This window comes from Zeus faber (assembly GCF_960531495.2).
Source record: "Zeus faber genome assembly, chromosome: 16".
Taxonomy (NCBI): Eukaryota; Metazoa; Chordata; class Actinopteri; order Zeiformes; family Zeidae; genus Zeus; species Zeus faber.
In genome coordinates, this window is record NC_137202.1 from 12,243,912 (window position 1) to 12,257,027 (window position 13,116).

The 13,116-nt window shown below is 48.6% G+C and overlaps 1 protein-coding gene across 1 annotated transcript in view; it reads right to left on the bottom strand.

Moving 5' to 3' along the window:
* pdzd8 (PDZ domain containing 8) overlaps positions 1 to 13,116 on the bottom strand; it is a gene marked incomplete at its 5' end in the record, with an annotated part of 35,797 nt that overhangs the window by 2,574 nt on the left and 20,107 nt on the right. Inside the window, one exon of the mRNA XM_080017150.1 lies at positions 231 to 393. Within this exon, the coding sequence (XP_079873276.1) occupies positions 231 to 393 (163 nt within the window). The remainder of the gene's footprint in view (positions 1 to 230; positions 394 to 13,116) is intronic.

Here is a 13,116-nt window from a genome sequence, read left to right on the forward strand (position 1 = left end):
CACAGGAGATTCATTTTCAAATAAGTCCTATAAACAAATTATTCACAATCTATATCAAAACTGGGTTACAATTCAGCGACTGGGATGGCCTTGCTTAAGAAATGTAATGTGAACAGAACACATATGTCATATTACTTGAAATGCAAACAGTCCTTTGTGAAAAATACTACATCATTCAAACATTTAGCTGTATTTCTTGTCGACTGTGCCTAAAATATTGTGTTTTTCACCTCCGATGGCAATCAGGCGATCGCCCCTCTGCAGGTCCGCCAGGGCAGCTGGAGAGTTAGGGGTGACCGTTTCGATGCTGACGTGAACCGCATCACCCTCGCTCGCAGGGATGTGCCGAAACGTCATCCCCACACTGCCACACGGTCCCTTGATGACCTCCGTCTGACACGGCACGGACACATACGCACAAGAAAGAGAAATAAATGATCAGTTATCATCCATTTAAAAGAGCCAAGGGGACATAGACTGCATGTGATGCATCAACAGTTATGTACAACAAACTAAATGGTAATCACAAACTTGCACAGCCCTCAAACAAAAAAAATAAGAAAGTAGAAATGTTTTACATCCATGCGAAGGCACAGTATGCGGTAACTTTGTGAGAAAAGGAAGGTCTGCAATTGAAACAATTTTCTTCCACCCGTAGTTCTCCAGCTGCTTCAATTACTGCCAATGCGCACGGGGCCTGAGTCACGTATCCCACGATGCACCTGTTGCTGTGCTGAGGGGGCCTGCTTTATATCTATGTCAGGTTTGTCAAAATGACAGCACATAACAATGCAGTACAGTTACAGGACACTCGCAAGTCCATTGTATTCTGACAATCGGACTCCGAAAATCTGCAATTAAAAAAACAAAAAAAAAAAACCAGGCGTGTGAGGAGTGTCAGGATATTGAAGTAGAAGTCAAACATCTTGAGGATGTTGCTGGATACAGAAAGATAGATGAAGCCTGGGGGAGGAGGAGAAGAGAAAGGAGCAAAGGAGAGAAGAGGCATACTGGTCTAACGGAAAGAGAAGAAGATTTAGATTATGACGTGAGACTGAGACGAATGGCTGCAATTTCCTCCACTTCCATTTTTTATGCTTCTGGTGGAAGGCAGTGATCGAGTTAGGGGAGGGCCATGAATAAGCAGACGATCTGCACGAGCCGGCAAATGGGGGTGGTTCTGGTTCACTGGAAGCAAGAGGGGTGGATGATATACTCCGACAAGACAGACGTAAGGGTTAAAAGGTAAAAAGCCAGAGTGATAAAAACCTCGCCAAATTGGGAATGCCAATTATTAATAATTCATTATTTAATGTTTTTATTTAATACTTGTGTGTCTAGTTAGGCTTCTTGCCATTTCACGGCCCCTGCACAACGAATCAGTGCATCCGGGAGGCAACAGGTGGCCACTGGGAGACTGGACTGGCTGAAGTACTGTTCAGCTTCACCACAATCAATAACGTCATACACTGCCAGTTCTGGTGCATAGATAAATAGAAATATTTGTGGAAACAATATGTTCCCCTCATCACCCATTTTGGCAACATTGCTGCTATAGAGAATGCTTAAAACCTGCCACTGAAGCGTGACTATTTGACTTCCAAGATTCTGACTTTTACGTCCCCCACAGCTTTCAAATAGTACGCGGCGGTAAAGGAACAACTCTACAACTCAGAGAAACAGCGCGTGTCCAAATCAACACCTAGCAGGGGACTGGAGAACTAAAGTGAAGAAGGGATACATCCCCTGCAGGAGGGAATTACGTCCTCTTTGTGTTGGGGGAGAGGAAACGCCTTCCAAGATATAAATCTCAATCGCGTTTGTATCAAGGGGAGCTGACTTTAAAAACAACGACGTCCGGTCACACCCCTTAGCACCGATGATATGACGGACAATTACAAGCTGAAATGATGCTGTTTGCTCCAGAGGAATAGGCCCCTGCAGGAAAAACAAAAGAGAGCAGTCCAGGACAAAGCAATTACCTAAGAAAATTCAGCCGCAGTGGGGCAAGGACCAGCTGAATAAACAAAACGGGAAACAATTACATGAAAATCAAATATTCTCCTGGCATTTTAAAAGCAATGCCGTAGATTATAACGCAACACCGCTCTCTGATAATTGGAGCCGAGTCCCAGAGGGGAATTTCCGGTCTTAATCACTATACGATTGGTCAGTTTGTCCTGATAGGAAGAGCTTTAATCTGGACGAGTGTGTGTGTGTGTGTGTGTGTGGAAAGACTGATGACACCGAAGGAGAAAAAGTTACCTTAATTAATTTATGTCTGTTTATGAATTCAAAATCCAATATTGAAGATTGCAATTGAGGCTCATCACATTAATCAATATAAACAGTGTGATTGTATAGTGTAAATGTAGGCGTTTATCTTGTTTATAACTGCGGTCTATTAAAATGTATTTTAACAGTTAAATTACATGCCAATCACATGACTGTAATAATTTCCATAATAGAAACATATCATGCATTTTGGTACGATTTGGAATGATATCACATACTTTGCTCAAATGAGAATAATATGAACTTGCGACAACAGCGATTTTCTAATTTTTATTGGGAAATAAATTAGTATATAATAGCAAATTATATTGGTTATAGTGCATTATGGTCATATCCCTATGACAACGTATTCGTTTCAAAGACGTCACTGCAAAACGTATTCATGGACCCGCCCTCGTTGGACGGTCGGGTTTCACTGTCATTATAGGAGAAATGTCAGCAGGAACACATGCAACGGCACCGAACACAGGGCACACTCTGCACGTCAGCAACACAAAATAAATACATAAATAAATAAAGAACAGAAAAGTAAAGTCTGATGGATGAATCCCATCATGTGTGCAAAATGACTCAGATGAGTGGCAATTATAGCCCAATTGCAAGGATGAGCGCCTAGCACTGGGCAATTACAGCAGCACGGGGGGGTTGGGGGGGGTAGGCAAACTGAAGCCCTTTTTCGGTTCAACCAATGACTAAACGGTGTTTCAGCCGTCTCACGTTATCTCAGCGTCCTATCTCTCGGATCATCTATTTTAATCCACACACCAACACCTGCTGTATCGGCGAAGAGTCTTTGTTTTGTCCCCGCTTTGGATGACCACCAACAACCGTGTGTGTGTGTGTGTGTGTGTGTGTGTGTATGTAGTCATTGAGTGACAGTGAGTGAGGCCATTGAGGGGGTGACGACAGCAGCTGTGTGAGTGTGTTTGTGTGTGTGTGTGTGTGTGTGTCTTTGTGTGTATACACCTGGAGTGGCGGCCGCTAGATTCGCCTTGCTGCCCACGCCGGGCCGCCCCGCCTGATCAGCATACGAGAACAGCAGCGTTTGTTCTTCTGAAGTGCAAATAGTGGCCCTGTGCGCTCCCCCCCACACACACACACACCCACCCTCCCCCACACACACACGCACGTAAGTACGTACGTGAGGCAGGTGCTCATTAAAGACCTTTGGCCCGACAGATCTTTAACAACGTAGTGCTCTCAGCTTTATTTTTCCCCTCAATACAATACTGTCTAGCAACCGTAGTTACTGTCCAATGACACTCCAAACTACTTCTTAAGACTGCTTGCACATCTGCAGCCTGGAGAGGGATGACTAAATAATTCCCGCCCTAATCACCGCTGGTTTGGTGTGTTGATCGGATGACAAAGAATAAATAAAAAGATTGAAGAAATTTGACAGTGCATCTCAAGTACAGTCCTAAAACCACAAAGCCTCCTCCCACCCTGGACCGTTAAAAGTAACTGTTTGCCACCCCTCCAAATAAGGTTGCTTTACTCTTTTATGGCGGGGCTCTATCCTAAGCCTCTGCGGCTGTGGAGCGGAGTAACCTTATTAAGATCGACAGAAACAAGGAGCCCCACTTCCTTGTCCCCACAGGCAGGGGAAAAAAAAAAACAACACGGGGGGCATGGCAACAGCGAAACTGCCGAGATGTAAATAGAGTAATTCACCATCTATTTCGGCAAAGCCAGGCTTTGCTTTTATCTGTGCTGGTGCAGGGAACAGATGAAAGGTTAATCTGTTCAAATGGCAGCTATCACTGACCTTAAATGGGCGGTTGTTCCTCCAACACACGGAACACCCGGACGAGCCACTCTCTTTGTTATTCGCGTCCAAATACATTTTAATTCATTTTTCATAGTCCCTTTTTGTTGTCACCATTACGGTCATCAGTTTGTCCCTCTCATGCCCCCATTTTTATTTTTATTTTTTTTTTTAATTTTGTTTGCAGAGCATTGCATTTACATAACTATTGCCTAAAACTCGCAAACAAGCGTGTTTCTTTCGGGGGGTGAGGGGTGGGTCGCAGACGTCTGTTGGAGGCGGGCGGGCCGAGCAAATCCTTTTCCCCATCACTGCGCTGCCCAGTAATCTAATCTAATACCACATGTCAGATCGATTTGCGCATGGTTATAGGGTACCAGTCCCCGAGAGGCAAGTGCATAGCCGATTTGCTGCCACGTCCAATTACACCCTGCCTCTGCAGGTGGGGTGGAGTGGGAGGGGTGGGGTGGGGTGGGGTGGTGGTTTACATGGTGCCGAGTGCTCCGGACGATTAACGGCAAATTAAGACATGGGGGCAAACATCACCGTGAACATGCTCATCAAAGAGAGGGGTTCAGTGGAGGCTTGGTCATCCTTTAGATTTAGCCTCGCTTACCCTGTGAGGTAAGTACTGGAGGTAAGTTCAGGTACGTTTCATTCAGGAGGATTTAAATAATATATTTGATACAACGCAGGCAATTAATTTGATTATATAATTATAGAACCCAGAATCGTGAACTTGAACGGCGTTTTTAATGTCGGAGCAGACACGCCAGTCAGACGCAGTGGGGAATTATCCGCTTGGCCCACAATGCACCGTTATTAACACCCTCGTACTTCTTCCGTTGGAGGATCACTAAGAGGAGTCGTCATATCCGGACGTGAGCACCTTTTTGGGGTTTTCATTCATGCCGTGCCATAACGGCACATGCCACTGTAGAGTAATGGATCCACTCTAGTGTTAGAATTGTATAACAGTCTAATATCCCACCCCCACCCTCTGCATCCACTGTTCTCAGCCCCCTCCCCACCCACCAACCTCATCTACTCAAATTTCTTGGGTGTGCTTAGCTGCCCAGTGAGCCAATTACTGTGGAAAAAAAAAACGTCAAATAGCACGCAAAAAAAAAAATATATATATATATATATTATTATTATAACTAATGTTATTTCAGTTTCCTCAGTAATCATTTTTAACCCTGTTGGTTGTTGCTGTGGGCTGTCTGTGGATTGGTCCCAATATTGTCCCCTTTAATGGGGTCTTATTAGATGTTATTTTTATGACACGTTTAAAGTAAGCATTAGAAGAAAGGACTTGACAAGCAGAACCCTGATCCCGAACCGTCTTAACAGGAATTTGGGCGAATTCACAAAAGGACTGCACGGCTTTTGCAGCCGCTAAACCTGCGCAAATGAAACGCAAAGCAAGCGTGTAATTCACTAAGCTCCGGCAAACGGTGAGATGCACCGCTTACTGCACTAACACGCAAAAGACGTCTTCTGCGCCGGTGCTATTTGCATGTATTTAAATGACATATTACACATAGATTTTGCACAAAATTGGCCCCTTTCTATACACCTGTCAACATTGGCATTTGAAAATAAGGGAAACTGTCCGGCTCCCCGGGGAGTCCCACGCCCCCCATTCACTGCACATATACCCTAAAAATACAAAATTCATTTTAATCAAAAAGTAAAGCATGTTTGCATCTCTGCAATCACATGCAATTCACTCGGCAGCAAAACTTTATGGCCGTGTGTGTTGTGGGGTGGTGTGGTTTTAAGCAGCCGCACCCGTCTTGGGTCTAGGTAATTGGGCCAGGGATCAGTATGGCTGTACGCCTCAATGAGCGACAGGTAACACACGCACGCACACACACACACACACACACACACTCTGTCAAGACATGTGTCCATCTGCTCCAGGCTTGTTCCATCTTGCCACGCTCTACAATAAACTGGCGCGTTTGCAACACCTCTGCCTGTGTCTCTGTGTCAGAGGGCCCTGAAAACACAACTTGGGACTTGGGACTTTTAGGAAACGCAAAAGGGTCGTCCGAAGACGCACTGGAGCCCCCAGCGGCGTTGAGCCGCTGGGGGCGGTGACGGCACCAGCCTTCTCCTGACCGGCAGCTGCAGTGCGGCTGCCTAGGGCGCCCAGTGGAAGACCGCGGGAGAAGCAGCCGGAGCAACCACCATGGGTAACCGCCTACACTTAGCTGCTCCACCCAGCAGCCACCGCCACAGCCAAGCCCGGCTACACCTTCACGTGCCAGCACAGCAGCCTGAGGCCAGCAGGGAGGAGGTGAGTCTGTCTTCCCCTGGGGGAAGAGTTGCCCACGGACCAGGCTGTTCCGGGGAACCGGGTCTCTGGAGAAGGGGATTGTTTCCGTTTTGTTGGACATTTTTGTTTACTTAAGGTATGGGAATCCTATGTCAGAGTTTAGTCATTTTAGGTGACACGTGAGATGTGTCCATCTGCTCCCGGCTTGTTCCATCTTGCCGCACTCTGCAATGAACTGGTGTGTTTGCGACACCTCTGCCTGTGTCTCCCTGCTGGAGGGCCTTGGAGATGCCGCTCAGGTGACGTGGGGCAATAGCGGCCGCAATCCACGCACAATTCACGGTGCCGCAATCCATTCTTTGTGAATTTGCTCCTCAATACGAAACACAGTGAGGGAACTAACTGGGAACATAAAGTTCAACTCTACCCCGCGGCCAAAGGACCTTGACACAAACATCCATGTGATATTTGGACAAATCGCTGACAGGGGGAGGTCTATAAACTGCTGGAAAGAGTTTGCGCCGGGTCACGTTCCACCAATCACTTTGTTTTTTGTGTGTGTTTAAAGGAAGATTAACTTGTCAATCAAACCAATTTGCTTATCTGCGTTCATCAGGTTCTTTTCTTTAGATGACCTCATCGTCGAACCATGAATTCTAAATACGAGAGAAAAAAAACGAAACAAGAAAATAACAGAAAGATATGCGAGTAAATGACCGCTGAGACACCGAGATCAACGTATTGGACGTAGAACCTCAATATTTTTGGTAATTTCTTGTGCAGAGCTCTCAGTGTTCAATTGAAATGCATATATTGGTCATCTACTACCATTTGAAATTTCAAGTTGTCCTTTCATCCTGGGAGGCAGGTTTCAAAGCGCAAAAAAACAACAAACAAAAGGGGTTGTCAAGGAGACGGGAGTCGGGGGGGTGTCTCAATTTGCACTTGTAAATAGGCAGCAACGCTGCGTTGCTTGCCCACTTGCTTCCTTTATATTATTATTATTATTCCTGTATAGACTTGCAGACTCTCTCGCTCGTCGCTGTCATCACACCGCAATTTGTGAATAAGGGAAAAAATAAACCGGGATCAAACGCGGCGGACACAAACGGAAGCAACTTTCTTCTTTTTCCACGCGGGACGGCACAAAGAGGAGCGGGGGGCGGGGACGTCTCCCCTCTTATCGAGTTGGTATTTCGGCGCTGGACTCGGCGGAGTACAAACGGAGGTCTGGTTGTCCGTCACGCGCGCCGTGCCTCGCGACGGCGGCCTCTGTCGGTCGCCGCCCGCACGCGGTGAACCCGGACCCGACCCCTTTGAGCGCCCAAAGTTCCCCTCGTCGCCATCAGTCAGCAAGGGGGGGGGGGGGGGGGGAGATGGAGACAAGCAGGGCTTCATTTCATTTGCCTCCCATTTGAGCGTCGCTGTGTGCGCAGCAGATCCTGGTAATGTCCTTTGGGTTTGGGCTCGTTCTGGAGCAACGGAAAACGGCGCGGACCCCAGCGTCGACGCGGGGGTCCACGTCAGCGGCCGTCCCCTCGGACGCGACGCGCGCTGCCGCGAGGCGGGTCTGCCTTTCGTCCCCCACCGCTGTCAGATCGCCGCTGATAAAATGCAGGGTTTTATTCTTGTTTTAAATTTATGGATGGTGGAGTTCTGCGGCTGCACAGAACGCCTCGGTAAATAACCCAAGTGACACTTAAAATAGGGACTGAAGGAGTCAAAGAGTGAAGCTCAAGGCTCTGTGCGCTACCGTTTTAACCCTGAAAAAGCCCAAATTTAGTCAGCGAGCCCCGAGGAGAATGTGTGAGTTCAGGATCAAATTCCCAGATCAGATATGAACACATAATATCCATCCAATGGGATTGAGAGTTGTGTGTGAATGAATATTACAACCGGGGGGGCTCTACAGGGTTAAAGGGCCGTAAAGGTGTCAAACATAGTTTTAGCCCGTTTACTCGTACACACATGCGACGTGACCACTGACCATCGTCATGACAATGGCTCAGGTTTTTACATCTTTAATACTGTTGAAATTCCCAGGTTTTGAAGAACTCGATCGATATAATAAAGCTACCTTAAAAATACCTCCCGGACCCACCGACCACTACGGGAACACCGCCCCCCCACAAAAGCCTACTTCAATTCGACATTTCTTCTTCAGAAACAGTCCTGGGGTAAAACGTGAAAACGCACGCGTGCCGTCTCGCCAACGGGCGCAAACTCATTTTGGCACACGGTGCGATCCTTTACCGCGGAGCCGCGCCGCCGTCGCCGCGGTTTTAGACGCCGGTCATTTTGGCTCTAATGAGAGAACGCCACTCCGGCATCAGACGGCCCCGCCGTAAATGAAAATCTGTAAAACCGTAATGCGGCTGTCACGTCCCCGCGCCATGCACGTATTGCCATGTCAATTGTCTCCCCCTCCTCCGAGAGGAATTGATTTCTTGGGAGTGATCAGAAACAAGCGGCTTTTTGAGAGGCTGCCGTCGGCTCTTTTTATCGGCCTTTTCGTTTTCGCCTCGCAGCTCGGCATCGCTAAACGGAATTAGGCCGGGCCCCGTTTGTTTTTTTGGCCGGGGCTCTGAGAAAATAGGGGCCGGACGTGGAGCGCTCATCTCGTCGATTTGCTGTGCCTCGTGGAATGACGTGCCGCGGAATCGCGTTCGCGTCCGGAGATTGCGGCGTCTAAATCGCACGGGCTTTCCGTGAATACGAAAATACCGATGGCTGGCCTGAACCTTGTCCCGCTACCTGGGAAGGAGGGATGCTGGGTAGAGAGCAAAAAATAAATCAAATAAAATAAAGGCTTTTGAGCCCAACCTGACCCCAGCTCGCCAGGCAGAAGGAGCCGGGAGCAAGCGTCTCCTCATCAACTGGCAGCATTTCACTAGGGGCAACCAGAGCGGATCTAACGCACGCACGCACACGCACACAGACACACACACAAACACACACACACACACACACACACACACACACAGACACGCCTGAGTGGAACATCAAACACAGCCCTGGGGGGAGGTGCGTCAGAGATGCTCTGATCACCCTGATAGACTCAGGAAGCCTGTTGTCCCTCTCCAAACGCGGCTGGTGAAGAGATGACGGCCAAACTGGGGGGGGGGGGGGGGGGGGGAGTGAGGAGAAAAGATTTGTTATACAACAGGTGCCGGATCCCCAGCGACACCGGCTTCGGGGAATTAATATTGCAGCTTTTGTACCGACGACGACATGAGCCGTGCACGCCTCTCCCGTCGACTTCTCCTCCGAAGGGGGGGGGGGGGGGGAGGGGGGTGATGGAAGAAGTCCTAGAAACCTTCAAAAAAATGCGCAATAATAATTGCGACGGGATAAACTTAAGTTGTGATCCGCAGCGATCCTTTTTTTTAATTTTTTTTTTTTTTTTAAATTCCCGGGCAGATATATTGAGATCCGGTTCAACAAAACTGAACGCAACGAACGCCGTGACGCCGGCTGGATTCTTTGACGTGTGATTCAGAACTCATAAAAGACGTCGTGGTCCCCTGTCGCCGGGCAGGCCTCGCACCGCGCGTGCGTGGGGTTTGTGTTGGTGCGGTGGGGGGGTGAATAAACAGCAAGATATTTTCCCCAGCAACCCAACAGAGAGCTCAAATTTACAATAAATGTGTGAATCGCCGTCCAGCAAACCGGACCCTCTGCAGTGTGTGATGATAGCGGCAGATAGGACTCGATGCCTTGTTTGTAATGTGCCCTTGGGACACTGAACGGAGAGATGAAAAGATATCGCTCTGGAGAGCTGTTTACATTTCCTCCGCGCACACAACCTTTTAACCAGCCGGGTTTTTCAGAACGACTTGGATGAACAGCCCTCCCTGCCCCCTGCCCGCCCCCCGCCGGTGGGAAACGAGAGACCTATTCGAGTCTGGGGCCACGGCGCGCGCACATGCACACACACACACTCGACACACACACACACACACATACGACGAGCAACAAACGCGCACTCGTACACATTCGATACTGGTTCTCCTATTGGTTCCGAGCGGTATCAAAAACACTCGACCGCCGTTTCACCAACATTGTGTCTGCACAATTCAACATTTTAGCAAACACACACACACACACACACACACACACACACACACACACACACACACACACACACACACACACACACACACACACACACACACACACACACACACACACACTGTCAGAAGCTATCAGCACCCAGGTCCGATGACGGAATCAGTGGGGCAGATGTGCAAACACGCCCGACAGAGCTAACCCGCCACCCAGCCTTCACCACCACCACCACCACCACAATCCATAAAGCAGTCATAAAGAAAAGGAAGGGGGGAGAAAAAAAAAATGGAAATACAAAAAACACAGACACTGTAATGGAAAATAACTAAATGTACCCTCCTGTACGGACATCCTGCGCTTTACAAATGCAAGATCACACCCACTGGATACGAGGCCGCGTGGATACCGGATTCCGCCTTTTTCTTGGAACGGTGGCAACATTTGTGGTATCAGTGTGTGCGTGTGTGTGTGTGTGTGTGTGTGTGTGTGTGTGTGTGTGTGTGTGTGTGTGTGTGTGTGTGTGTGTGTGTGTGTGTGTGTGTGCGCGCGCATGTGCGCGTTATAACCTACAGAACAAAATGAATCACAAAAGGCAAACTGCCGGCTGCGGCAGGAAACGAGTTGCGAGACGCTCCCCGGCAGGTATGAAGCGTATCAGACTTCATCAAATAAGCCGCTCGGCAATCAGCGAGGGCACTGAGCAAATAGGACAAGAGCTCTGTTTGGAAAAAGGTTATTGAAGAAAAACACGGCGTCGCCATGGGCTCTCCGGGTCTATTTAAAACCGCCGTTGTCCGGTGTGCGCGTGTGTGGCCCGGAAACCAAACCCCGACAGCCCGGCGGTGAGAAGGTACCGATAGGGTGCCCATCGTAAGGGCTCTTGAGAAAGGAGAATTCAAGCACCGGCGTATACGCGTGATGGGCAAGCGCACAAGGCCTATCATCTGCAGAAATCACCCTCATCAGGGAGGGAGGGAGGGAGGGAGGGAGGGAGGATGGGGGTTGGAGAAAGGACAGGAGCGTGTGTGCGTGTGTGTGTGTGTGAGGAGGGGAGGGGTGACCTTTTCCAGATGGTACAGCCTTTAATCCTCGCGATGGGGTCCCGCTGCGGACGCGGCGACTGGAGAGTTCCGATAAAGCGGCGGGGAAATGGCAAGGCATGCGCCCCGCCTTTTGGGGGGCCGCGCTATCGCAAACGCTTTTCAAGTGGGAGCTTGTTTTTTGGGGGGGGGGGGGGGGACGGCCGCCGCGGGTGATCGTTACTGTTGAGTCCCGGGTTTACTAGAACCGCGAACACTAGATACTATGAACGTAGTGAGGAAAGATGAACGAATGGAGGATGGACAGTGAACAGCTGATTTGAGAACCATGACACATGCTGATGCCGGTTCTGTGTCTCGTAAGCCATAGAAAGAACATTGCCAAATCTCCATCTCAATTGTTTATTTTTATTTTTTTCATCTTGAGGGAAATTGTATCAAAGATAATGAAACGAGAGCAACTTTTAATGTCATGAATATGTTGTGTAAAGTATAAATTGCGCGGCTGTAAAAGACCGTATGTGCTCAGCCGACCTGTATAAATAAAGATGAAATCAAGGGGAAAAAATAAAAATAATAATAAACCAAAACATTTTATTTGCAAGACATTCAGGTACAACTATGTATTTGCAACCGGTGCATGTTTACAGAGGTTCTTTTCAATGGCGTAGATTGGAAAAAATAAAATTAAAATAAGGGGGTTTCAAAGCCCTTAAAGGCACACGCCAATTTTCGATTGGAGGCATTTGGCATGGGTTCCATAATGGAATGGGTGATTATTGCTTTGTAGAGCTATATCGGTAAGTAGCCTAACCTCGAAACCTCCATATAACGTACCCTCCGTTCGCACCGAAATAGATCATACTGTACTGTACAGAACATGTGAGCTGTGGTCGGTCCACACAGAGAGCGACTCTGGTGCAGAAGCGCCCCCTGCTGGAACGCCAGAAAGGCGCGGGCGAATGCGACCCCCCCCCCCCCCCTCGTCAAAACTCAAATCAACTTTGTGGCCGACATAAATGTCATTCATAACACATGTGAGGCGTGAATGGCGGCGCGGGGTTTTCGCCGGAGCCAGGGCCCACGCTGCGGCGTGACATTTGACTTTGCAGCGGTCATTAGTCACTTCCGAGCGGCGCTGCTGATAATGTTAATATTGCTAAATTGCCGCAATTAGAAAAGGTTTGCTCGAGGGGACGATACTTTTCTATTTAAAATGTCACTGCCACGAGGGGTGGAAGGGAGAGGAGGAGTGAGTGAGTGAGAGTGTGTGTGTGTGTGTGTGTGTGTGTGTGTGTGTGTGTGTGTGTGTGTGTGTGTGTGTGTGTGTGTGTGTGTGTGTGTGTGTGTGTGTGTGTGTGTGTGTGTGTGTGCGCGCGCGCGCGCTGGGGCTGGTGGCAATGATGCACGGACACTGTCATAAGTCCAGGTTTGATTATGAAAACAATTACTGTGTAAATTTATCTCAACACATATCCGCCGTGCATCCATCAGACATTGTCATTTACAAGTCACCAGGCGTCATATTATCCATGGGCGTGTCCCGGCCCTATTTTCCTATTGGAGCCCATTTCTAACAGGGACATCCGGCGCCTCCGTCACACGACTGATCCATGATATGTCCTCCATGTGCGAACACCTGCTTGTCTCGGGGGGTGGGG